General features: G+C 55.9%; 1 protein-coding gene across 1 annotated transcript in view; it reads left to right on the forward strand.

Moving 5' to 3' along the window:
- The window catches only part of ARHGEF10L (Rho guanine nucleotide exchange factor 10 like), a 115,185-nt gene that overhangs the window by 28,690 nt on the left and 59,284 nt on the right, over window positions 1–27,211 (forward strand). Inside the window, 11 exon segments of the mRNA XM_090268681.1 lie at window positions 3,337–3,428; window positions 5,038–5,121; window positions 8,647–8,816; window positions 13,279–13,395; window positions 16,191–16,299; window positions 18,705–18,811; window positions 21,038–21,115; window positions 21,980–22,159; window positions 23,181–23,297; window positions 25,219–25,311; window positions 26,054–26,227. Coding sequence (XP_090124807.1) covers window positions 3,337–3,428; window positions 5,038–5,121; window positions 8,647–8,816; window positions 13,279–13,395; window positions 16,191–16,299; window positions 18,705–18,811; window positions 21,038–21,115; window positions 21,980–22,159; window positions 23,181–23,297; window positions 25,219–25,311; window positions 26,054–26,227 — 1,321 coding nt within the window.

The raw sequence follows: 27,211 nt of genomic DNA on the forward strand, positions 1-27,211 counted from the left end.
ATCCATGTTTCTCTCTCCCTTCCTCTGTCTCTCAAATCAATAAGAAAAAAAAAGGAAGGACAGAATTTAAAAGGCTACTGAGGAATACAAAATATTTTAATATATTTAAAATGTGTGTAGATTCATGGCAATCTTGGGCAGATAACTGATTTTATTTTGTGGATTGTATCTAAATGCTTGTGTTCATTCTATGGGCAATGTGGGTTCGGCTCCGTGCGCTCAAAGAGGGCTCTCCATGCTTCGTCTCCTCCTCCCGATGCAGTGTTTCAAAATAAGCAACCCACTCCTGGGCAAGTTGTCATCGGGCAGAGATGCTAACTATTTTAAGACCATTGCTGTTTAACCAGTTTCTCCACCAGTTCGTGAATGGAGAAATGACGCTAAACGGACACCTCGCTTAAGTACATTTTCAGTTTGCCAAAGGTGGCCGATCCGTCAGTGGAGAAAGGAAACCAACAACAGCAAACCAAACTTATTTTACCTCTTTCTATGGCAATATTGCTTTATGGCCAATAAGTTGTACGGTGAAAATGTTCATGGCCAAATGTCCACCATAAAAGTACCTGAACCATTATGATTTCTTTTGGACGAAGACTTGAACTTGTGTTTCTGACTCTATGCTGAGTGCTATTTCTCTTCTTTCTTAAAAAAAAAAGAAAAAGAAAAGAAACACACACACAATGGCGAAATAGTCTAGGGAGGTGTGGTGGCCTTCTGTCACAGCGAATCCGTGATGTCAGTGACTATTGAAATGCAAGTTCCCTACTTCCTGACTTCTGGTTGAAAGGGCACAGACTTTGCAGGCAGACAGCCTGGGCTTTGGATCCCCGCTCCCTCTGATGCTCCGAGTGACACTGGGTGAGTCATCAAGTCTCTGTGAACGTCAGTTTCCCCATCTGTAGCACAGGGATGATAATACCTACCTCATATGCCCTGTTGTGAAATGAAATATGCAAATACAGGGGTGGGCAAAAGTAGCTTACATTTGTGAGTATGCAAAACAGAGTTTATTCTTGTTATTATTTATTAATTTTTTTATTACTTATTTGTACAATACAGTGATCCGTCACTTATCATGGGTATTACATTCTAGACCTCCCTGCTATAGGTGAAAGTCCGCGAAGTAGGAACCTTACATTTATTTTAGTATTTACTGTACAGTACTGCAAAATCCCACGATATAGTGAAAAATCCGCGATAAATAATTAAATATAATATTTTAAAAAATCCTGCGATACAGTGAGGCCACGATGAGTGAACCGCGATATAGCGAGGGGCTGCGGTGGTACAACCGTAAACCTACTTTTGCCCACCCCTGTATAGGCAAAGCGGAGCAAGCAGAACCTCACAGGTGCGATGTAGTGGTCACCAATTGTCACAGTTAATGAATCAAAGCAAACTTTCAACCACCGTCTGCCAAACTCTCACGCTGATTCCGGCTAGAACGGTTTGGTTCTGTCTGAGCATTTTGGAGCGGCTGTATCCAGCACCTTTAAGATGTCTCTTTTTGAGCAGGTGCTGGCTCACGGAAGCAGCGGGTAGTGATTGGGGTTCAGATGGCTGCCTCTATCCCAGCAGCCCCTACTGGTGCAGGCCAGCCCCGTCTTCTCTCGGCATTTACTTCCTGTTGGTGGGAAGCTTTACCCCAGAACTGTGTCCCTCTCCCCATGGTGACACTGCTGACTTCTGGCAGTGACACTTGAGCTGAGACTAGCTTCTCCTAGAGGTGACTTAGACCGGCATTGTCCTATACAGTGGCCAGTGGCTACTGGTCATGTGTAGCTATTTAAAATAAAATCAAGTTCCTCAGTGACATTAGTTCCACTAGCCACATTCCAAGTGCTCAGTAGCCACACGAGGCTCAGGAGACAGCACAGACATAGAATGTTTCCATGGCCACAGCTATCCGGGCTCTGTTACCCGAGACGCAGTCCTCAGAGTCCAGCTTTGGGGCCAGGCAAGTGGGCTCCATGGTCTGGCTCTGCCCCTCATGGGCAGCGTGATCTTGGGCAGGTCCCTCTCTCTGCTGCCTTCAGAGCAGGGAGGGTGAAGGCCAAGGGCTCATAGGAGGTGCTGCTCATTCTCCTGCCTCCTTTCTCCCTGCACTCTCCCGGTCTTCATCACCCCGTCCTGCCCTCCGCTCAGGGCTCAGGGTTCGGGTACCAGGAGGTTCAAGTCAATTTTTGACAATAGTTGCTGCTGTTGTGGACAGTTGGAGGCCTCTACCCTCTAGATTGGCAGGTGTGGCCTTTGGTTTTTGAAGATAGGCATAAAGAAAAAACAAAAGTCTTTCGCTTGGACTAGTTCTAGATTTACAGAAAGGTCGTAATGGTAGCACGTAGAGTTCCATATACCCGCTCACCCTGCTTCCTCGTTAACATCTGATGTGACCAGGGAACATTCGCCAGTTTAAGAAACACTCACGAAGCTCCAGACTATCTAATACCTGCCTATGTTTCTACTCATGTTCTTTTTCTGTCCCAGATCCCATCCAGGACCCCAGGCTGCATTTAGTTGTCATTTAGCCTCCTCTGGTCTGTGACAGCGTCTCAGGTTTCTCTTGGTTTTCCTGATCTTGGCAGCAGGGAGGAGTAATGGGCAGGTATTTTGTAGAATGTCCCCCAATCTGGGCTTGTCTGGCATTTTTCTCGTGGTTGGACTTGGGCTCTGGGTTTGAGTAAGAAAACTGCAGAGGTAGGTGCCCTTCTCATGTCACATCCTCTCAGGGGTACATGATGTCTGTGTGACATCACTGGAGATGGCCACGTGATCATCTGGTCCAGGTGGAATCTGCTCTATCCCCTGTTTCCTTTGGCGTGTCCGCTCCTGGGAAGCGAGTGTCTGAGTCGAGCCGGTCCTCAGGTGTGCGGGGGATTAAGCTCTGTCTCCCATGCGTGGTTTTGTGAACCTTTGCAAGTCCTTGTTTCTCCCAGGAGGTGGGCCCTCCAGCCCTGGCCTCCAGCTCCTTGTAGGAGAACGAGGGGGCGGTAGAGCTTCCCACTGAGCCTGCGCCGGAGGGAAGATGGGTGCCCATGCCTGGGAGCACTCGGTCTTAATCACTGTGACACGTGATCTTCACGCGGTTAAAGCTGCAGGCTGGCCTGTGGTGCTTTCTAAAGAGGAGGAAGGGGCTTGTCCAAAGCCTCCGCAGATTCCTGACTACTGGCCTTGGGGCCCAGAGGCTCCTGTCCTCAGCCTGCCCCTGCCCATCATGCCCCCTGCTGTCCTGGTGAGGGGCTGCTGGAGGCCTCAAGAGCAGCTTTCTTTGTCTCTCCTGCCACCAGAAGCTCTGTCCCCCTCCCTTTCAGCTCACTGGCACTGTGTCTTGGCCTGCAGGGTGCTGGCTGTGGTGAGCAATGGGGATGCTGTGGACACAGCTTTGTCCGGGGTCCGGCGCTCCAGCTGGAAGCGGAAGAGCTCCCGTCGAAGTAAGTCCCCCACCCCGCCCCAGGTCTTAGCTCCAGGATGTTGGTGCCAGGGTGACCTCAGGGTCCCCTACTCTAAGCCGAGAGAGCTGATGTCGGCCCATGTGAGCTAAGGGGTGTCCTCACTGGGTGGGCTGGGAGGCAGATCAGCGGGGGATGGGCCACTGCCCATGCTTGACAGTTGCCCCCATTTGCCCCGAGAGCCACGGTCCAGGAGTGGACCACACATTCAGCTGTTCATCGGTGCCCCAAATACTTCCAAAGCAGTTGGTGGGTGTTCCCCCATGACCATGACGAGGTTCCTCTGGGAGCCAGGCCAGATACACAGGCAGGCAGTCATCGTGAAGAGGGCAGGTACCAGAGTGGGGAGAGCCCATGAGTCCTGAAGGCGGAGAGCCAGGGAGCAGGGCTCAGGGCGAGTGTCCAGGCAGAGGGGCAGCTTGTGCAGGAGCCCCGGGCGAGGGAACAGCTGGTACTGGGGAGCACTAAGCATCGAAGGGTTGACAGGGACGAGGTGAGGTTGCCATCTCCCCAGCTCCTCCTGGGCCTCAGGGGTCATACTTTTTTGAAGGCAACTGAGAGCCAAGAGAGGAGGGTGGTGCAGCCACATTTGCATTTCAGTCCAGTCACTGCCGTGTGGGGGCGTAGCTACAGGACAAGGAGACACGGTGGGGTGGACTGCATCCCAGTGAGGAGGCCGGCCAGAGAGGGAGGCTGGCGACTGGACAGAGGTGGGCAGGTCTGAAGCCATGTGGAAGGCAGAGTCGGGGTGGGGGTGGGGGAGAGGCGTTGGAGGAGGAGGCTCTGACAGGGCCCTTGGGCCCTGCAGCCGCTGGCAGCAGTGCAGTTAGCATGGTAGGGACCTCAGAGTCCATCATGTCCCGTGTCTTCCTGGGGGGCTGTGGACTGAGGACAGGCTCCCATCAGGGGTGGGGACTGGCTTTTGAAACCCTTGCTCTGCAGGGCCCCTATGCCCCTAAAGAGAGCAGAGAGTGGGCACACAGTTTTAGGGGGGTGACCTTAAATTTTGCATCTAGGGGGCTGCTACAAGGGCAGGGTGCATGCCCTGCCCTGCTCATTAACCTCCCAGTGACATGTTTGGGAAGAGATGTGCTTGTTTTCTGACTTTTCACCTATCAGGACTCTGCTGGCTGAGTTTGGGAGGAGGGGGACTTTTCTTAACCCTACTCTCCAAATCCACCCCCTCCCCTTATTTCTACTACCCCCTAGAGCTGGTGTGCCCTCCGCTGCCTCCGGCTGGGGTAGTGCTGGGGGCCTGGGCCATGAAAGATGCTCCTGGCCCCAGGTGCTGGGTCTGCTTCTTGCTCCCTGCAGGTGCTCTCAGCAGCGGAAGGGCAGGCCTGTGGGCGGCAGGGAGGCAGGTGGGGTCTGCCCTGGTCGCTGGGAGGGCGCCTTGGAGAGGCTGGGGGGCGGGGACGAGGAGAGGAACCAGTGTCCTGAGAGCGCGGGGCAGGGGCTCCCCAGGGCCCGCGCTGAGTGATGCTGGCCAGGGAGCTGCCAGCTGGTGCAGCCTGATGTCAGTCTGGCAGCCGCCTCCGCCTGGGCCGCCACAGCCTCACTCGTGCTCTTCCTCGGCCTTCTTCGCTCCCAGTTGACCGGTTCACTTTCCCTGCCCTGGAAGAAGATGTGATTTACGACGACGTCCCCTGTGAGAACCTGGATGCCCATCAACCCGGTAGGGCCTCTTCCAGGCTTCCTCGCTTCTCTGGGGATGCGGCGGGAGGGGCGGGGACTGGGGAGGGTCTCCTTCCATTTCCTTCCCTCCCCACCCAGCCCATTGCCCCTCCTTCCTGCTTTTGAAAACTGCTGCAGTCCTCCTGGGAGAGTCTGGAGATGGCTGAGGGCGGGGCCAGGCGGGGCGGGGGCGCTCTGGCAGAGAACCCCCTCCCCCACTCCCTCCCCCCCACCGCCCCCCGCAAACCATTTCACCTCTCCAAGCCTCGATTCCTCCCTCAGGAAAGTGGGGTAATAGTCTGGCTTTCCAGGCCTGCAGGGAAAGTGACAGCTTGTCAAAGCTGAATGATGAAGCAGGGAACGCTGGAAAGCCTGTGCCTTGCTCTGGGGTGAGGCCCTTGGTGGGCATGGAGGGCGGGGCGCTTGTGGCCTCAGAGGAGAACCCGGGTGGAGGGGAGTGAGTCCTGCTGGAGCGGGGCCCTGCTTACTCATCCAGGGGGAGGGATATTTATCATTAATTGATCTTTGCTCAACGTGGGCAGTACCTTATGACGGATGAAGCACATTTGCTCCCACTGTTCAGTCACTCTCCTGAGGTTGGCCAAGCCGAGCTTAAGTCTCCAGTTGAGAGTCTCAACAGAGAGGTTAAGCCACCAGCCCCAGATCACACAGCCAGAATTTTTTGGACATCTGCCTGAATCTGCTTTTTCTACTACACTATTCTGCCTGCTTTCAGGGGCTCCCCATGTTGGGGAAATACAGCCCCTGCTTTTGAGGAGCTCCTAGTCTGATAGGGGTGGCCTTTATCAGCCTTGGGTCATGCACAGTTCAATGGGAGAGACATACAGACATGACAAGACCTGAGGGCCCCCAGATCCACACTTCTGACTCCCCTCCGAGCAACCAGGACAAATGGGCCAATGACAGGTGCATCCCTTTGCAAGCCCAGGAGGTGTTTAACATCCTTGCTTGTAGCTCATTTGAATCCAGGAGAGGTCAGGAAAGGATTCGTTGTATAGGGAGGCAGGGGTTCTTGTAGGAACATCCAAACCCAGGGGATCTGAGTGGCCTAGACCGTCATTTAACCTCTTTGGGCTGTTTTCCCACCTGAATTAAATCAGGCAACTAATTACTTGGTCCCTAGTCTGCCCCGAGCACTGCCGTGTCCCCAGGGTATGGGGAGATGATGGCATGTTCCTGCCATCCTGCTGTTTGCCCTAAGGCAGTTAAGAGCGTGTCAGACAACCTGCTTTGTATCCCAGCTCTTAGCCTGCAGAGTGAGGCCCCCCGCTGCAAGGCTGTGGGAGGATTGAGAGAGACGAGGCTAGGGCTGGCCCTCTGTAGCCCGGCTACACAGGGGCGCTGCTGTTGTTAGTATTATACCTGTCAACACAGACCTGTGTGGACTGATGTAGGCTCAGTGGGCACTGGCAGAGGCGGTCGTCAGCCGGGGTGCAGGCCACGCATGCACGTGAGTGGACACTTACAGCCCTGGGTTCAAATCTCAGCTCTGCCACTGACTAGGGCACAGGGATCTGTGCCTTTGGGCCTTGGTTTCTTTATATAAAATCAGAATGCCATCCTGACCTCACAGGGCTTTGGGGAAGGTTACACCAGAACAAGAGGGCCTTGATCTTGAGAGCACCCATGAAGCCTGAGGCCCCAGGAAGTGGAGGGCTGGGTCTGGGAGCACTGTAAGGCTGAGGCATCTGGTGACACTCTGTCCACTGGAGAGAGTATGACACTCTGTCCACTGGAGAGAGTATTTCTAGATGAGCCCAGGGTGGTCATCAGGATGGAAGGGCTTTGGTAGAAAACAGTGTGGTGAATGGATGGGGCCCGGCCCAGGAGTCTGCAGCCCCCTCCCCATGCACTGCCTGACCTTGGGCAAGTCACGGTTCTCCTCCGGTCCTGTTTGCTCATCTCTCTAATAGGAGGGGGGATAATTTGTATCCTGCTGACCCAAGAACTGGTGGGGCCTCCACTGCAGTAATAAGACAACCAACCCTGCCTTATAAAGGTCACAGCCTAGTCACCAGCTGCTCTACTCCCTGAAGACATTAGTCATTATTATCTTTTGCTTAAAAATAACTTCATGCTCCCGCCTGATCCTGGAACCCGAGTTTCCAGCTAAGCCTCGGTGCGTTTCTTTTGTTCTTTGGCTGACAATCCTCCAGACCCCTCCACCCCCAGTTTTCCTGTGGGGTGCAGGTGGGGCCTTGAGGTCAGTGCAATGACACTGAGCCTACCCAGAGCCCCCATGAGTAAGGATCAGCTGCTCTTTGCCTGAGCTTTACGTATGTATTTTGTTTACTCCACCTTTTATACCTTTTAGCTTACTGTCATCACCCCCATTTTGCAGAGGGGTCTCTGAACACCAGAGCTCCCCGTTCTTCAGCATATGTGTTTTCTGAGCAGATTTTTAAAACCTTTCCCCATGCCATATTTTTTTTCTGTGTTGACAACAGCATTTTCATCTGCATGCGTTTTTTGGAGCCTGGCCTCACTTTTGTGAGGTTTGCCATTCAGTTCTGCAGGTAACAGGCCCGGCAGTGAATCCCAGAGTAGTGAAGGTGAAGCCCAAGATCTCCCAGTGGTGGAGCTGGGGCTGGGCTGGGACCCCATGTTGCAGTCCCAGGACAGTGGCTTCATTCACACCTCAGCCTGGAAGCAGCATCTCACACCCGACCTGACAGAGACCTCAAGAGTGCCCAGGCCCTAGTGGCACCTGTCTCTCTAGGCTAGTGGACTCTCAGGTCTTTTTCCCCAGGTTTTTGGTTCAAGGCATATCCTGTGGGGATTTGGAAGAAAAGGGACTGCTCCTGGATGCTGGACCAGGGGCGCCCCCTTCTGGATCCTCCTGGACCCATGTGGAAAACTCAGTTTTGGGGTCAGGGGTCCTGACTCATTTAATGCTTCACCATCTCTGTTTTACCTTCTGCATGCTGAGGCCAGAGCTGACGGCCTGAGTCAGGATTGGTCCTAGGCCTTCTCTCTTCTACTAAAAAATGCCTAGGAACGCTGACTGGGTGGCTCAGTTGATTAGAACATTGTTCCGATATGCTGAGGTTGTGGGTTCGCTCCCCGGTCAGGGTACATACAAGAATCATGCAACGCATGCATAAATAAGTGGAACAGCAAATTGATATTTCTCTCTCTCCTTTCCCTTCTCTCTAAAAATCAATAAATTAAAAAAAAAATGCCTAGGAGGCCCAGGATGAGCTCTCAGATCCCAGAAAAGCGATGCTGACAGTAGGAGGGAATTATTGAGCCTGTCTTGTGCCTAACACATTTCCTGCACTTTTCCACATTTTCTTGTGTCCCCACTTTACTGGGTGGGTGTAGTGTTGTCATCACCTCTGTTTTATGGACAAGGGAACGGAGTTGTATCTCCAGGGCCAAACCATAGGAACCCCTACCCCCCTGCACCCCGCCCCCCCCCAGCAGTGCACCAGGGCTCAGATGTTGGGTCTAGTGGGCTTGGCCTCGGGGCCTCCGCTCACCAGCCCTGTCCCTTGGCCAGCAGGGACGGAGAGGAACCTGCTCTATGAGGATGTGCACCGGGACGGGGCGTCCCGGGAGGCGGAGGACCTAGGCTGGAGCTCCAGCGAGTTTGAGAGCTACAGCGAGGACTCAGGGGAGGAGGCCAAGCCGGAGGCAGAGCCTACCAAGCACCGAGTGTCCTTCCAGCCCAAGGTGAGAAGGCGGGGGTGTCGCTCACCCTAGCCAGGGCACCACCTGAGACCCCCTCAGGGAGGGTGTGATGTGGGTGGTGAGAGCCAGGAATCCCAGGAGTGTGTGAGAGAGGAAGTGGCCCAGGTGTCTGCGGACCTTGCTACGGAGAGTCCTGAACCTGGGGTGGGCGTGGTCTGTACCTGGCACGGTGCTCCCCCGACCCCACGTCTATGGCAGATCCCGGCATTGATCACGATGCTCATGGGCTCAGATCTGGCTTCAGGAGCCTCCTCAGCACAGTGCTCCAGGCAGCCCAACCAGCTGATTCGAGTTGGCACTTGGATCCAATCAATTTGATCCTCCTGCCCTGCATTGGTCTGTGTTCTCAGACTGATCCGAGACCTACGCAGTCATCTGCCTGGGGAAGTGAACAAACGGGGCCTGTCGTGGCTGAGGCAGAGCTGCCTGGGAGGCTTCTTTCCATGGCCTTTCAAAGTGCCATCCGGGCATTGGTTTCTTCCGGTGTTTCTGCCTGGCATAGGGTTCATTCTGCTGATTTCAGGGAGGAAGCCACAGAGAACGAGAGGAGGATGGATTGTCTGGTTCCTCCTTTCCTGTGACAGCCTCACATCTCCCATTTATTCTATAGAAGCCTCCAGAAGGCAGATTCTATCCATGCTGAGATTTGGGATTTAATGGGAGCACATTCTTACAGGCAGGCCCTGACCGACCCGAGGTGACTGGGGTCCCTTCGGGCTCCTTTTGAAAAGACACAAGCGGGCAGGTGAGCTCAGCCTGTTGGCCAGTCCTGCCTGAGGCGGGGCAGGGGCAAGGCAGGGGATTCCAGTCTGGGAGAGGAGTGCTGGCTATAGAGTCTTCAAACAGACTTCCCTGAGATCAAGAAGGGCTCCCCAAGTCCCCAGGAAGCCTGGGAGCTGAGCAGGTCTCTCCTGAGGTCTTCTCGTGGCTGGGCCTCCCTGGGCTGGACCACGGAAAATGGCCTTGATGTTTTGCCAGCAAAAAAGTTAAGATCTGTGACACCTACTGTGTCTCTGGTCCATATCTTAGGGTGTGGGCTGGGTTACACGGGAACAGGAAGGCACGACCAGGCTTGGGGAACCTCGGTGGTTTAGGAGGAGATACCAAAAATGAAGCACTTTGTCAAAAATGAAGACAAGTGCCTTTCTGTAAACATGAGTCCTTATACCCGTGGCCACCTGTGTGGCATGGGTCAGACCTGATGGGGTTGCTCAGAACGGAGGGGGCGGGGGGTTCTAAGAGAGGAGAGCTGGGAGCTGAGGTGCAGATGCCAGAGGAGATGGAAAGGGTCTTAGGCTGAAGGAATGGCCCAGGCAAAAGCCCAGGCACAGGCTGTCCCTGCTTCTGTCCTCAGAAAGGGGCAGCTTGCTCTGCTTTAAGAAAGAAATGGGGCTTCATTCACGAAGCCACTGCATCCCCTGGGCAGCCTCTCTATAGGATGGCAGGATAGGTACATCTCAGCCCTGCTCTGGGTCATGGGAGCCAGTATATGCGCTGCCTGGGCTAGCCTTTATTCTCAGCCTCTGGCTGTTCCTTCTAATCCCCCACAGACGCTTTCCCAGCCTCTGCCTTCTTGCTGGGGACGGGAGGGCACCACAGGCACCTCTTGGAGGTCAGGAGACACGTGGACGCTCAATTGGGGCTCTCTAGTGGTGGCCCGCAGACATGCATGGGCATCGGGATCACGTGGTAGCTGGCTGAAATCGCAGATGCCAGGGCCTGGTGCCTGCAGGAACTTTGGTTCAGGGTTTGGGTGTGGCAGGGCAATCTGCCTGCTAACCTGTGCTCTGCCCGCAGGGGCTGCTGACCCCCACCTGGGGATGGCCCCGGAGGCAGGGTCTCCAGGCTGCTGCCATGAGCTCAGTCCCTCACACCCTGAGGCTGGGGCTTTGATTCTTCCTCAGCAGACAATGCGGCAGAGTTCTTGGAATTTCTAACCACAAGGACTTTTTCTCTGGCCATGGGAAGGAAAGGCCCTCCTGCTCCCTGAACAGCAGGATCCCAGGAGGATAGGGGACTGGAGGGGCCCTTCCTTGGACACCGACCTCTGCCCGGGAACCCCCCGAAGAATGCCTGTGGTGCTCTGCCCTCTTGAGCTTCTTGGGACGCACCTGATCATGTGCCTGGCACTGTAGTAGCTGCATGTTTTGGGGTCACTGCTGCTTAGCTGTATGTTGTATGGCTGGGGGGCACTGGGCAGCAGAGATCCGTCCTGTCCTTGGAGACTGAGCGGGTGCTTGGAACCCTGCCCAGCCACAGCAGAACTGGTGGAGTTCCTCCTTCAGGGGTCTTGAGGGGTTAGCTCTCAGTGGGAGGATTTTTGCCAAAGGAAGTGCCGGAGGGGTCTTCAGAGGGACCCCCTTGGAAGCAGCTGATGCAGCTGTAAGCAGGAGCCCGATCCTCTTCTGTTACTAAGTACCTGCTGGTTGCCACCCACGGTCAATGGCAGTTACTTTTTTCCCAGTTGTGGAATGGGCTGCATTGAACTTTTCTACTTTCTGATTGTGACCTCTTCATAATTAAGGTCACTGGAATCCAGCTGGTCAGGGCACAGGGCAGAAAAGCCAACCTTGTTTACTGCCTTGCTCTGATCTGGCCAGTTCTGCAGGTGACTTCCCATCCTGGTTCTTCTGACCCTTAGAGAGGCAGAGGGCATCGGACGGCCCATGAGGGCTTTATGATTTTACTGTGTCAATCTCATTTACAGATGAAGCAGGATTCAGTACATATTCCAAGCTCCCCTGTTTGGGGGGAGTCTGAGTAACTCACAGAAGGACCTCTGTCCTGTTACTTCTTTGTATGACAGTCATGAACTTTTTGCCTAGTGTGGAACAGCCTACAAAGCAGTGTCATGTATTTTTCCTAATACCCTAGAGTGGTTGGTATTATGGGCATCAAGAATCTCATTTTGTTCATCAGAGAAACTAGTGATAGAAGCTCAGAGAGGTTAGATGGCGTGGTTAGGGTCACACAGCCAGTAAGTGATAGAGCCACACCCCATCACATAGGATTTGAAAGAAAATACCTTAATCATCCACCCATCCACCCATCGTCCATCCATCCCTCCATCCCACCAACTGTCCATCCATTCAACGGATATTGAGCACTTAGTAGCATACGATAGTATGATGATAGCTCTGTGCCTTCCATGTATCGTCCATTCCATCTTCTCAACAGCTCTGTGAAGTAGGTATTATTACGGCCAGGCCACCAGCGGGGAAGCTGTAACTCAGAGAGGTGAAGAGGCTTTTCCAGCTGGCCAGTGGGGAGTCGTGACTTCAGTGCAGCACCCCCCCCGCACCCCCCACCTCCAGAGGTCATACTCCTGATCTCTCTGTCTCCTGCAGAAGACATACCTGTGTTGGCCTGTTTACTTGACCAAATGCCACTATTACTTATACACTTCATGCATTTGAATGCCTGTCCATGTGTCCATCCATCCATCTTTCCAGACAGTATGGAAGCTGCTCACCCATCTGTCCTTATATCCAGTTGTTCGCCCCTCCCCCCCGCCCTCCTTCCTTCCCTCCCTCTATTTCTCCACCCCTCCCTCCAGTGGTGGGCTAGGGCCAGCTTGTCCTAGCTGACAAGAACCCAGGGACTGATCGCTTCTCTTTCTAGCACCACATTTAGTGATGTCAGGCTGGGAGCTTGAGATTGGTTAGGTGGGAGCATTCGAGCCACGAAAATGCTACAAAGCAGGGCTCTTTCTGCTGGAGAACTGGCTGTTAAATATTTATCAGCACAGCGCTGTCTCTATGCATCCACCAGTCCATTCATCCTTTTATTTTTTCATTCATTTTATTGTCATTCACCCCTCCATCCATTTGCTCTGTTATACAGTCACCTAACTAAATCCATCCATTTGCTCACCTACCCTTTGTCTGCCCGTCCATCCGTCCGTGAATCTGTTCATGTACCCATCTGTCTCTGTGTTCCACCCGTCCAGCCATCCCTCCCTCCATTCGCCCATCTTTCTGTGCATTTGCTGACTCATCCATTTACCCCCTTGCCCACCCGTTCGGCCCATCCATCCACCTGCCATCCATCCATCTCACAAAGTTGCCAAGAACCTCTCATGTCACAAGCCCCGGGATGGGGAGATGACAAAGACACAGTCCTTGTCCTCCCAGCATTGTTTCCCTTCCCTGAGACGGGGCCTGCGCTGTTCCCCTCCCACTGCTTCTCCCCAGCAGCGGGGTTCCCTGCCGCGTAGACCAGCCCCAGCTTCCCTGACCTTTTGGGGTTGGATGATGCAGGAGCCCGGCTGGCCTGCTGCCTGGGCCCTGGTCATTTGCAGGTCCCAAATCCCACCTTCCCCGAGTTGTCCATCCGCCACCTTACCTGTGTCTCCTTTTTCCTCTGTTGTCCCTGTTTTGTCTCCTCCCTGTCCTGCCTGCTCCTCTCACCTGCTCTCTTCTGCTTGGCCGCTTGGGGGCTCCAGCTTTCTCCAGACCTGACTAGGCTAAAGGAGAGATACGCCAGGACTAAGAGAGACATCTTGGCTTTAAGAGTTGGGGGGAGAGACATGCAGGAGCTGAAGCACAAGTACGATTGTAAGGTATTGTTTGTCTGTCCCTCCCAAGTCCCCGGGGCCACCGAGGGTGGGCCTGCAGTCCCGGGGTGCCCCCGAGACCCAGAACTGGCCGCGTCTCATATCTGTGCTGGAACTGGTCGGTGCCTTGGCAGGCTTGTTTCTTTCCACGTTCTCAACTCACGCTTTCTCCCCAACCTCAAGTGGAACCTTCACCGCCTGTAGGAATCCCTGGATGGGAGTTCACACTTAGGGCCCTCAGAATCCCCAAGGGGGCCTTGAAACACGCAGGTTCCTGAGCTCCACCCCCAGAGAGGCGGATACTGCAGGTCTGGACCAAGGCCCCTGAACCTGTGTACCTAATACCTGTGGTGGGTGGGTTTGGGTTACATTTGAAAAATGTGAGTGTTGGTAGAATTGGATGTCCCTCTGCCTCCTAGCTGTTCTGAGAGATTCCGGGTACCTTCTCAGATGGGCCTCAGACTTCTGGATAATAATGGTGTTGATAGCAGTAGCTTCCATTAGTTGAACACCTACTATGTGCTATGGGCTTCGAAGGCCTGTAGGATTGGGTTTGAATCCCTGTCCCACCACTTTTTCATTGTGTGATCCTGAGCAGGTCTCCTGACCTCTCTGACCTTGGTTTCCTTACCTGTGAAATGGGGGCATTAACAGTACTAGCCCCTAGGGTGGATGTAAGGATTCGATGAGCTCAGGTCTGTTAGGTGCTCAGTGCTGTGATGGGTACAACCAAAGAGCTCGGTGGATGGTGGCATTATTATTGGTGGGCCCGACTGTTCTGTCCCCAGGGCAGCCTGGGAGGCAGCTGCCTTACTGCTGTCATTTAGCATAAGTGAGGATGGTAAGGGTCACACCAGCCATCAGCAGCAGAGCTGGGGTTCATACCCGGGTTTGTGCGGGTCAAAACCTGCACTTTCCCCAGCCTATAGCACTTTCCTTTCCATTAGAACCCGAGGCCTCCCCAGGAAGAAAGAGACACTTTACAGTTTTCGGGGTCCTTTTACAGACACCCCCTGAGAGGCCTGGGACCTGGGGGCAGGGCAGGTTTAACTTCTCAGGAAGCTGAGACCCGGAGAAGAGCAGGGAACACATTAGGGACAAGAGTCCCAAGTCCAGGGTGCTTTTCCCGACCTTGGCCTCTGCACTGTGAAGATGGGTGGGGATAGCAGGTTAACTTGGGGATACTTTTGGGGTGTTCACCCGTTCTGTTCTTGCCCATGAAAATGGCAACAGAAGGGCTTCAGGTGTCCCCCAAAGACGACTTTGGCATTTTCTAAGTCGGCCCCTTGACGGCTCTCTGCCAGGATAGGAACTGGACTCCAGGACAGAGATCTCCTATTTGGGGGTGTGTGACCCTCCCAGAAGAGGATGAGCATCTTCGTGCAGTTTTGGGGTTGGCATCTGTCCCTCTTGTTAGTTCTCAAAGGTGTTTATGAACCTCCCTGCTCAAAAGGCTGAGAACTGCTGCTCTAGAATTGTCCATGGAGCTGCAGGGAGGGGGCTGGGGCCTTCCCTTCCCCTCTGTTGGCTGTTTCTAGGAAGTTGGCCTGGTTCCTGAAGGGCCACCACCCTGCCCCTCCAGCCTCAGCAAGCCTTCCTCTCCCAGACTCACAAGAAGTGTCCCAACAGTTATGATGGGGACACAGAGGGTGTTTGGAGGAAGGTGATAGAGCAGAGACCAGGGAACCCCCCAGATGAGTGCTCCCCACCTTCAGCAGAGAGCATCAGGAAGGAGTGGGTGTTCCTAAAACCACACTGTCCATTATGATAGCCATGTGGTTATTTACATTTAAATTAATTAAAATGAAATGTAATCAAGACTTTAGGTCCTCAGTTGCATCAGCTACTTTTCAAATGTCCGATAGTTGCTAGTGGCTGCTGTACTGGACGGCACAGAGAGGAAGCATTTCCATCCGTGTAGAGGCCTCTGTGCACTGGGGAAGTGCCAGGACTGGGCTGGGTGCTGAGGGGACAACAGGATGAGTCAGGGGACAGCAGCTCCGTCTGCAGGCCCGCACCTCCCCTAGCGCCCAGGGTGCCCGCTGCCCCTCCTGGGCACGCCTCTGCCCGTGCCTGTGTTCTGCTTAGCTTGCTATGCCTGTGTCCACGGGGCCCTCCCCGCCCAGGGGAAGCTGTGCTCTGCTCTGTGGCAACTTCAGCCTTCTCCCCTTTCCTGGACAGTGGCTCAGTAAGAAACCTGGCTGTTTTGGGGGGCAAGGGACGGGGGTTCCTTACTTGGGTTCAGCAGATGGGATGGCAGCGTGTGCTCACCTCCTTTTAGCTGCGCCTTGCGGAACCACCGACATCTGTACAGCTTGTTTTTCCGTTTGGTGTGCCTCCCCAGACCTTATGTGTTTAGTCCTCACCGACCCTGGTGAGTCTCAGTGAGGCTCTCTGAGGTTAAGACTTGTCCAGAGCCATGTGGTTGGGGAGTGGCGGAGTGGGGATTTGAACCCAGGCTAGGGCTGCAGGCCTCGAGCCTTTCCCCCATGTGACACCTTCTCCTTAATCTGATGGGAGTAGGTATTGTTTAATTTGTCCCAAAGGGAGAAAATCAAGTTAGGACCTCCCCTTGCCTGTGAAGAGAATGCCCTTCTCACCTTGTCCTGAGAGGCCTTGGGTTGCACCGCCCCACTGTCTCTCTTGGCCTCTGCTGCTGCCTCCCTGGGAGGGAATGGGCCCTGGAGTCTTGATGTTTTTAACCCTGGCCTGGAGGCCTGCGGGAGGCTGGTGGCCCTTGGTGGCAGGTTTCCCAGGGCCTTCTTCAGCTTCTCTGATGAGTCCCCTCTGCCTTTGCCCAGATGACCCAGTTCATGAAAGCCGCCAAGAGCGGGACCAAGGATGGGCTGGAGAAGACGAGGATCGCCGTCCTGCGCAAGGTGTCCTTTCTGCACAGGAAAGATGTCCTTGGTGAGGCACTGTGGGCCGGACTGGGAGGAGGGTTGGTACTCAGCCCTGGGACAGAGGGACTGGTAGGCGAGGTCACTGGTGTCTGGGCTCCTCTGGCTGTAGGGCTTGGGGATTGAGCCCCAAGTATCTGGCTGCTGTCCCAGCCTATTTCCTACTTCTCTTGAAGGTGTGGCCTCTCCCTTTTGCATCCCTGCCCTTGCCCTTTGTCATGGCCTTACCATTGGCCTCCAGCATCCCAGGCCGTCTGGCTCACCTGGCCTCATCCTTGAGTGTTGTTGTTCATTCCTCCCTTTACCCATCCACCCATCTTTGCACCAGCCAGTATTTACTGAACACCTACTTAGTGCCACGCCCCGTGCTGGGTGCAGGGATACCAAGATGAATTGAACACCATTTCCTCCAGGAGCTCTGGGCCCAGTGGAGGAGACAGGCACGTAGACAGGAAATGTCAGTACAGATGGCAGGCGGCATGGCAGCATGGTGGCATGGTGGGGCATCACGGCGAGAGGTGGAGAAAAGGGGCATGGAATGTGGGAATGAAAAGCCAGGGACGGGCTGAGAGTAGGAGAAGGGGGAACGCATGCTCTGGGCGCAGGAGGAAGCATGTGCAAAGGCCAGGAGGCATGGACTCATGAGACGTCCAAGAAATTATTTCTGTGATAATTCACATTTATTGAATATTTATTGTGTGCCAGGTATTCCTAAGAGCTTTACAGCTCCTCCCTTAATGTGTATAAACACCAGACAGCTACAGAGGACTGTACTGTTCCCATTTAGAGATGAGGGAGCCGGCACAGAGTGGCTCAGTGACTTGCCTGGGGACACACAGGCATGGAAGGGATGGATGAGGCTCTTCCTCTGGCTGGAGTGAGGGTAGGAGTGAGAGATCGGGGCCAGGTCAGGTGTTTAGACCAAGGAGAACTTTGAGGCTCTGTGCCCTCTTGAAAAGTTATGTAGTTTACTGTCTCCATGTCTCGCTTTGCTCATCCGGACAGTGGGCTGATATGGCTCTGCCTCGGGGGCTGTGGTGAGGATGACTGAGGCAGTGCATGGACAGAACCTGGCCCAGTGCCCAGCTCCTGTGTGGCAGGCGTTATTCTTGGTGGATGGTGAATCTTGCTGTCCTGGGTTCAGATGCCAGCCTCACAGCCTGCTGGCTGTGTGGCCCTGAGCAGTTAGGACCAACACTGCATGCACTGGAGGTAGCTCTAAACCTCTGGGGGAGCCGTGGCCCCCGACGAGGAAGGGAACAGACCCAGGAGTCATTCCAAACGTAGTGGAGCGGCATGGAGAAAGGGCAGAGTGGTCAGGCCGGCTGTCTGGGAGCTGTTCCTGGTCGCTGTCCCTACCCTTGAGCCAGCCAGGCGGCTAGCGGGCTCTCCCTGGGCCCTCCCCACCCGACCCATTAGCCCAGAGCCTTTCCTAAAGTGACCCTCCCACCAGAGGCGTTATTAATAGCTGTGGCAGGGCTCGAATCACCAGCCAAGAATGTTACCCAGTGGCTTATGGGGGAAGAGGAAGCCACAGGGCCAGTGGCTGGGGTGGGTGCGGAGTGATGCCCGGGGTACCATGTGGGCCAGGCAGGAGGGCCTTCACCACCCCCACCCCTACGCTGTCATCCGCTGTCCCTCCTCCTCCTCCTCTTCTGTCTCCTGCTCAGGTAAGGGCCCGCCTGGGTGTCACTGTTCCTTTGGCCCCTAGAGTCACTGCCACTTCCTCTTTTTTCCCAGCTTCCTCCCAGCACCCACTTCCTGCTGCCCACGGCCGCTGCCATGAGGTTTCAGAGCCATGAGGAGCCAGGGTCCTGTCTCCCTGGGCCTGTGTCTCTCTTGCGGGCTGGGCTGTACCTCCAAGGCCAGACCCGTGTGCTCTGCCCGGACTCCCCTCTTTCTCTTTGCCTGAGCCTCTGGCTCCTGTGTCCTCCGTCTGAGACCCACCCCTGGTTACGTTGCCTTGGTCCCTTTTGTGTCTTTGCATATTTTTTTAAAAGGTGAAAACACAAGGCTGGACAGCTCGTTCTTTGGGGGGCCTTCTTCCCCCTTTTAGGCATCCATGAGAAAGCTATTTTTAGTGCCTAGCGATGGGGACACAGGCGGCCTGGCCGTCGCCGGGCCAGCAGCGGGCGGGTCTGAGCGGCGCCGGCGGCTCCTGGCAGAGCGGATTCTGAGTGCCGGGCCTCTCTGCGCGCCGCTTTATATTCCCTCCCTCCCTCGCTCTCGTTTACTTAGGGACAGACTGTCGTAGCGGAGTGTGGCCGTGGGTGTGGTGACGAGCTCTGACCCGGTGTGGCTCCAGGAGCAGCTCAGTCCCCAGGACCCTGGCCTAGGGTGGCTCCCAGTGCCTGGGGTCTGAGTAGGGGGTGTGTCCTTGCCTTGTGTGTGTCACCAGCCTATCTGACTTTCCAGGTGACTCGGAGGAGGAGGACATGGGGCTCCTGGAGGTCAGCGTTACGGACATCAAGCCCCCAGCCCCAGAGCTGGGCCCCATGCCCGATGGCCTGAGCCCTCAGCAGGTCTGTGGGAGGAACTGGGGGGCTGGGGTGTTCAGGGAAGGAATGGTTGGGGTCCCAGCCTATTAGCTGGGTCTGTATCTGCAAGGGGAAATGATGATCTGGGGTTCAGGGCAGAACCCCAGCGGGGGCCTCTTGGGTTTTCTTCTCACCCAGCTGCACAGACTTTCCAAACTGGGCCCCGTGGGTTCCCTGTTGGTGTCCTGGGCATGCTGGGCAGTGGGGCCCCGGCATCTGGAGCTTTGCTCCCAGGCCCATGGCCACCAGAGCAGCTTGCATTTAACTATGTCAGATGAAGGCGGTGTTTGATGAAAGACTATGTAATCCAACTCAGAAAGGACTCTGGAGGTGAGTGAGGTACCCTCTGTCCACCTGTCATCAGGCTGGGGCATCAGAGTCACCAGGGGCCACCGCAGGAGCTGGGGCTCCTCAGGCGATGTCTCCCTTCTATCAGAGTCACACTAAGATGGGACGGCTTTGCTCTGGGACTTTGGCTGTCACTTTTCATTCCCTCCCAATCTGGTTTTCCAGCCACAGATCAGGGTGAGAGACCCCTGCTTTCCTCTGGTGTGAGGACACTGAGGAAGACGTGTTAGGGGCACCAAGCTCAATGAAGGTATTTGTCACTCTTTTTGGGTGGCAGAAAATCCTGATGTTTGGTGTCCTATAAAAATCAGGGAGATGTGGCCACACCTCTCATATTGGGACTCTGTCCATCCGCCTGCTTCCTTCATTTGTGTTATCTGCCTGGCCCCTGAATGGCGTTGAGATGGTGACCCATCCCCCACCCCCTGCTTCAATGCAGCAAGTCATGGTCAGAGCAGTTGCAGGTGGGCAGACCCTAGGATTCCAGCTCATGACACAGGGCTCCGCTTCCTGGTATTGGCTGGTCTCTCTGCTCAGGAGCCTGTGTGTTTCCTGGATGAGGCAAGATTAGTTACTCTTAAGTTTTCAACCAAGGCGATTTTGTGTCCTTGGGACATTTGGCAATGCCTGGTGACATCTTCAGTTGTCACAACTGGGAGATGCTACTGGAATCTACGGGAGCAGGGCCAGGGATGCTGCTGCACACCTTACCGTGCGCAGGACAGCCCATAGCAGAGAATCGCCTGGCTTCAAACCTCAGCGTGCTGAGCTTGAGAACTCTGCTTGGGGAACAGCGTGGGCACCCGGGGATTGGTGACAGTGCATCCAACTGTGGGACAGCTTAAAGGACAGTGGTCTGGCTCATCAGATAGTCATGGGGCTGTGTGGGCCGTGGTCAGGCCTGGGCTTCAGGCAAGGCAGTGCAAGGAGATGAGAAGGGGGCTCGAGGCTGGAGGGAGGGGGCAGACGGAAGCAGGGAGGGTCGTGGTGCGTGCCTGGAATGACGCTCTCAGGGCAGCTGTGGGGACACAGTGAGGGTCAGTCACCATCCCAGCCCTGGACCTAGGGATACAGGCTCCTCCTGGGCCGCCTCGCACATATGTGCTCCGACCTCGCTTCGTTGCCTAATAGAATCATCTGGAAAGCTTTGAGAACCCTGATACCCAGCTTATACCAACTCAATCAGAATGTCTGGAGTGGGGGCCAGGTGGAAGTATTTTTAAAAGATGCCCATGGGATTCCAATGTGCAGCCAAATTTGTGCCCCCCTTTCCCTAGTATCCAGGTGAAAGGGCGAAAGGGGTGCAGGTCACATGTGCTTGACCTGGTGCTGCTCAGGCTACACCTGATGGGCCCGTTGGTTTGAGGAGAGGAGCGATGGGGACGGTGAGACGGAAAAGGGAAGGGGCTGGGATGTTTAACCCGAAGTGGAACCCACTCGGTGGGGTGAGGGAGCACCCCGAGGACTGTCATGTGGGAGAGGGATTGGTTCAGGATTGAATCTACAAGTTGTGGGAGCTGGGATTTCAGTTTTGTCTAAGAAAGGCTTTCTACTAAAGTTCAAAGATGGAGGAGGCCACTGTCTCCCCGGAGGAGAAGGGGTGATCCCCCATGCCCGGAGGTGTGCGAGCAGAGGCCAGTGTCCCTGGCCCCGTCTCGCAGTGGGGGGCATGGGCATTTCCCCTGGATGGGCAGGGGTCCCAGGAGAGGGCTCTGGGAGGGCTGGGTCCCTTCTGTCCCTCAGTCGTTGGCTCTTCCTGACATTGCGATGCCTCTTCCCTGTCACCTGGGCTCTGCACACAGCAGGTGCCTGCCCTGTGCCGTGGTTGGCGCAGACACTGACCGGGGTCTCTGGCTCGAGCAGGTGGTCCGGAGGCACATCCTGGGCTCCATCGTGCAGAGCGAGGGCAGCTACGTGGAGTCTTTGAAGCGGGTGCTCCAGGTATGACTCCGGGGCCCCTGGGGAAAGGGCAGGGAGGGCCCTGCAGGGACACTTTGCAGGGAGTGTTTGGGGACTGTGGGCAGTTTTAAGGGGAGGGGGCCCTTGGTGTTCACAGTAGGACTGTGTTTCCTGAACCAAAGTTGGGGTTCTGTGAAATGAGGGCTATTCTGAAGAGTCCAGGGAAGGAAAGGGACCATATCTTCCTGACCACTCTGGGAGGCCCCTGGGACAGGGCCACATCTTCCCATCATCTTAGAGCTCGCTCCTGGAGGTGGGGAGTAGGGCACACCCTCCCTCTCCATCAGGTGCCCAGGGATTGCTAGATGGTCACGTGACTTAAGGCCTATCCAGCTGGTCTGTCGTTTGCATTCCCGAAAGATGAATCTGTTGGGATGTTGTGGGCCAGCAAGGAAGGGAACAGTCAGGGTGGGAGCCGCCCGGGGGAGCCCTGACCTCAGGCAGGTGGCGGTGAAAACATCCCATGTTTCTGTTAAAGCTGGTTGGAGTGTGTGACTCTAGGTCTGGGGGCCGGGCAGCTTGCTGGGACATAACTGCCCCTGCTCCATCAGACAGACTGGCTCAGGCGTGGGCAGAGCCCAACTCGGGCAGCCTGGCCTTGGGGCTGACTCCATGGAATTCTTCATGGGCCGACGTCTTCCTCCCAGCCCAGCTTCACACATAAGTCATGGCGGTAGGTTGTGGGTGGGCACAGAGGGGCCAGGGAGATACCCTCTATAAGACAGGTGAGTGAGGAGTGAGGGATACAATAGGAAGGACCACCCGTGGCCTGCTGAGTTCTTACTGGCCTTGTCTAGGGTGGGTGAGGGGCTGTGGCCCAGCGCTCACTGCCGCCCACCCCTGTAGGATTACCGCAACCCCCTGATGGAGATGGAGCCCAAGGTGCTGAGCGTCCGCAAGTGCCAGGTGGTGTTCTTCCGTGTGAAGGAGATTCTGCACTGCCACTCCATGTTCCAGATCGCCCTGTCCTCCCGCGTGGCTGAGTGGGACTCCACTGAGAAGATTGGGGACCTCTTTGTGGCTTCGGTAGGTATCCCCGAAATTCTTTCCCTGGTCTACCAAGGGAAAAACCACCACCTGCCTGATCTTGAGGTCATCTGGGCCAGCTTTCGGCCTCTGCCTGGTCACGGTGTCCAAGTCAGTGGGGTCAGAAGGTGGCAGGGACTGAATCTGCCCCATGGTCTAAGCTGAGGATAGGCATGACTCCCTCTATTGCCCAGTATGCCTTTGGCGATGTCTTTAGGCACGGTCTGGTGACCTCCAGGAGACTGGCCACTGGGGGCAGCCACCTGGTGGTCTGACACTCCCCGGCCGAGCACTCCTGGGGTTACGACTGTCTGTGATGCTCAGACAGCCCATGCCTTGGGCCCCAGAGGCTGCCCGAGGGTGCCAGGGCCTGCACTGTGCCCGGGATTATGCATCAGAAGGCCTGGCCTGGTCTCAGCTCAGTTTGCTGTGTGCAGCAGCTCTAGGGCTCTCCAGGCCCAGGTCCCCTCTGTGGAATGAGGGGTGCATTGGACTGGTGGTTTTTCAAAGTGAAATCTGTGGGCCCTCGAGAGATTCCCGGAGCAGAGGAGGGTGACGCTGGTGGAGCTCCACTGGGATCTGTTTTAGATAACTGGGTTCTGCTAACAGAAAAAGTATTGTTTTGAGAACCTGAGCACTCAGTTGATCTGTCACCCTGGCCAGTGTGTCCAATGGGTTTGGGGCAGGAGCCCTGTCCTTGATGAAGGAGAGCCAGGGGCATTTCACTTCCCAGGAGTGGTGAGGAAATGCATATGGAAAAGAGGTGTCATGCCTGCACCCCCTCACCTGTGGACCAGGGCCGCCATGTGGGGCCAGGAGTGGCGTCTAGGCTCTCCTTGTCACCACCTCTTCCTCCCTGTGACCTCTCTGAGCCTGGCTTCCTCCCCTCGACGGGGGTGACAGATTTCCCGACCCCAGGCAGGCTGACATCCTGCAGGTGGTGCCATCAGTGAGTGTGGGTGGGGGGCGTGGAGCCCCTCCGGCGCTGTGACCCTCCCTTTCACACCCCCGCCCCTTACAGTTCTCGAAGTCCATGGTGCTGGATGTGTACAGCGACTACGTGAACAACTTCACCAGCGCCATGTCCATCATCAAGAAGGCCTGTCTCACCAAGCCCGCTTTCCTCGAGTTCCTCAAGGTGAGCCTGGCGGCAGGCTGGGGCCCCTGTCCGCGGGTGCAGGCCGTGGTGGGGGTGCAGGCTGTGGTAGAGTGCAGGCCATGGTGGGGTGCAGGCCGTGGTGGGGTGCAGGCCATGGTGGGGTGCAGGCCGTGGTGGGGTGCAGGCCGTGGTGCGGGTGCAGGCCGTGGTGGGGGTGCAGGCCGTGGTGGGGTGCAGGCCGTGGTGGGGGTGCAGGCCGTGGTGGGGGTGCAGGCCGTGGTGGGGTGCAGGCCGTGGTGGGGGTGCAGGCCATGGAGGGGGTGCAGGCCGTGGTGGTGTGCAGGCCGTGGTGGGGTGCAGGCAGTGGTGGGTTGCAGGCCGTGGTGGGGGTGCAGGCCGTGGTGGGGTGCAGGTCGTGGTGGGGTGCAGGCCGTGGTGGGGTGCAGGCCGTGGTAGGGGTGCAGGCCGTGGTGGGGTGCAGGCTGTGGTGGGGTGCAGGCCGTGGTGGTGTGCAGGCCGTGGTGGGGGTGCAGGCCGTGGTGGGGCCGGAGGGCTTCTCTGGAGACAGGAGGCATTTTAGCCCAGTTCAGGTATCACATCGCTTTGGTCTGGACACCTCCTCTTTCCTTTGGGACACCCCCCAGTCCCATGGGAAGACAGGTCCCTCCTGCCCCCCAACAGGAGGGTGGTAACCAGTTACAGTGTCAGTTAGCCTCATGGGGTCCCGGGCTCTGCCGGGCAGAGGGGAGGCCTGCGCCGTCTCGAGGATGGGGGAGGTGACGGTGGGCGTGCCGTGGGGAGGCCTAGCTGTGCTGGGGCTTGTACCTCCAATGGGCTGGGCATGGGTGGGTCTCCAGGGGCATCTCAGGGTGTCTCTGGGCTGTTCCTTGTTCTTACTTATAAAAGGGGAGAGGAGAATTTCTCAAAGGGGTATCTTGGGTCTCACGTGGGAGATTAGGAGTGAAAGGACCAAAGGCCTTGTGGAGTTGTGGCCAGGCACCCCCCGATTTCGTTGAATGCACAGTCAGGCAAGGCATATGGAGACCCCACCTGCCTCAGAGAGGGTGTAGGTGAGCCAGGAGCCCGGCCCTCAGCCAAGGAACCCACTGCCAGAGCCAAGAGGGCACCTGACGTGGATCCTGGGGGGATGGCAGCGTTATAACAGATGGAGATGGAGAAGGGGTATAACAGGTGCAGGGTTGGTGGCACAAAGGTCCAGGGCAGAAGGATGGGGTCAGGTGAGTCTGGCTGAATCCTGGGTGTACTGGGTGCCCTGTTGGGGAGTCCCAGGAGGGAGAGCCCAGAGGCAGCCGAGTTCAGTGTGGGCGGTTCTGGACCTGCTGGACATTGGATTGCAGGCTATGGGAGCTACTGCGGGGTTTTGGGCTGGGGCCGATAGAAGTGGAGGCCAGTGGAGAGGCTGTGGCACAGCCTGGATTGCCAGGAGAAGGGCCAGGATCTAGGTGACAGGTGTGTGGATGGCGTGGTGGAAACAGATGCAAGAAGCAGGACAATAAGCTCCCTGTGTCAAAAAGATTAAAAAAAGAAAGAAAGAAAAAAAGAAAAAGAAAAAAAAAAGGACCCCCGTGTCCACGCATCCTGTCCTGGGCCCCGCTGCTTTAGTTTAAGTGGGGGGATCGTTGTCTCGGCTACTTCTAGAGTAGAGCAGACTCCTGTGATAAATTGCTGAATTTCCCAGTTATGTTTTTAGTTCAGAGACCTTAACATGACTGTTCTAGTTTTCCCAGGGTGAGAGGGACTGTGTGGGGACCCCCGTGGTGGCAGGGAGCTCCGGCAGCAGGACCAGAGACCCTCCCCTCCCCCGGCTCTTCTCTCAGGCCCGAGGCTGAGCAGAGTCCTGGGCCGTGGGAGAGGAGCCCAGGCCGGGCGGCGTCTGCACCCCCGGCGCTGGGGCCTCGCTGCAGAGGGTCAGCGAATGATTCCACCTCGTCTTCAACAGCGGCGGCAGGTGTGTAGCCCCGACCGCGTCACGCTCTACGGGCTGATGGTGAAGCCCATCCAGAGGTTCCCGCAGTTCATCCTCCTGCTTCAGGTACCACCCGGGGTCCCAACAGCCACCGACCTGCAGGGTGTGAGCCTTGTGGGCTGGGGCTTCTCCTCCATCATCCGCTACCTGCAGATCTGCTGTGGACTGTGGGCAGAGCCTTGCCTCTGCCTCTGCCCTCGTCCTTCTTCACTCCTGGAGTGGAGCCGATCAGAGCGGACGGTGTACTTCACACCTCCTGGGGTCAAATTCTGAGGGGCTGGTGGTGGGTGAACCCAGGATTTGGGAAGGGAATGAGGCACGTGGAATCCCAGGGCCTGTGGGCTCTGGGCAGGAGGAGATGCTCAGGGAGTGAGCAGACCTGGGCCATTTCAGACCTCCCAGGGAGCATTAGGCCTCCCCCCCCCCCTGCATCAAAGGGTCCCCAGAGCTTGGGATGCCCCTGTCGGGCTGAGCCCCTGCCCCCACCTGGGAAGGAGGGCTGCCAGCCTCGGGCCCCAGCAGCGTCTTCTTTTCTGTCCTCAAAGCTGCCGGCCACAGGAGTGGGCTGTCAGCATACCATCGATCAGTGAATCAGGGATTGGTCTACACATTTATTTTATTTTATTTTTCATTCATTAGCTGTTTCTCGAGGCCATGCTCTTTGTCATGTGCCACCTGTCCTGGCTGCAAGCTGAGCCTTCAGACCCGGTCTCCGTAGAGGGTGTGGAGGCTCAGGCTTTGACCCCAGCCAGGGGAGGGCCAGCTAGGGTGGGGGCTCTCAGCTCTGGCTTTCTCTGGGCCCTGGCAGGACATGCTGAAGAATACCCCCAGGGGCCACCCGGACAGGCTCTCGCTGCAGCTGGCCCTCACGGAGCTGGAGACGCTGGCCGAAAAGCTCAATGAGCAGAAGCGGCTGGCTGACCAGGTGGCTGAGATCCAGCAGCTGACCAAGAGCGTCAGTGACCGCAGCAGCCTCAACAAGGTGCGTGCCGAGGTCTCCCCACCTGCGCGCCCCTACCTGTTCTGCAGCCTTCATCACCTGTCTCTCTGCCTCCTGCCTCATGGCCACCACTAGGTGGCAGTGTTCCCTGAGGGAGGGGCTTCCTTGCTTCTGTCTGAGCCCACAGAGTTTACCTAGAGGATTAGTCTCAGCTGGACCCCCACATTTATTACTGTTCATGTTACTTTAGGATAAAAGCTCATTTTGTTCATACTTGTAATTGCCAGTAAAAATATTGGGAACGATAGCCTAGTATTGTGCTTTAAATGAGAGGACCCTGGAGACAGGGTTTGGGTTTGAATCCAGATTTTGCCACTGGTGTTCACTGTGTGGCCTCAGGGGGATCATGCAACCTCTCTGAACCTCACTTGCTCCCACTGAAAGGTGAATTCAAGGGTGCCTGACCCCCGGGGGCAAAGGAGGGAGTCAGCAAAGCTGCAGGCCCAGAGTCCTTAATATAAGGAGGCTGCTGTCATTATCAGTGTTTATTTTTAAAGACATAGAAAGTTGAAAAGCCCCTACTATGTTTTGGGGTGGCAATTAAGGAATATTCTACCAAAAAAATCTTGAAAAACTTTCAGATGGACCTGTAGAGACCTCTGTCTTTGAAATACAAAGCCAGGGCCCTGGCCGGTGGCTTCGTTGGTTGGAGCATTGTCCCGTACACCAAAAGTCTGAGGTTTGATCGCGGACAGAGCACAAGCCTGGGTTTGGTCCCCAGTCAGGGTGCATATGAGAGGCAGCCCATAGATGCTTCTCTCTCACACTGATGTTTCTCTCTTTCTCTTCTTTCCTTTCTCTCTAAAACCAATAAACTTATCCTCAGATGAGGATTAAAAGAATAATAATAATAATAATAAAAGTCACCTCCTAGAGTCACCTGTTGGTAAACTTCAGTGCTGTGTCCCTAGTGGCCTGTGACATGAGCTGGCTGTAACTGTCCCCAGATCTGCACCCTGGGCTCTG

The sequence above is a fragment of the Furipterus horrens genome, unplaced genomic scaffold (assembly GCF_987537825.1).
Source record: "Furipterus horrens unplaced genomic scaffold, mFurHor1.1.pri manual_scaffold_3, whole genome shotgun sequence".
Taxonomy (NCBI): Eukaryota; Metazoa; Chordata; class Mammalia; order Chiroptera; family Furipteridae; genus Furipterus; species Furipterus horrens.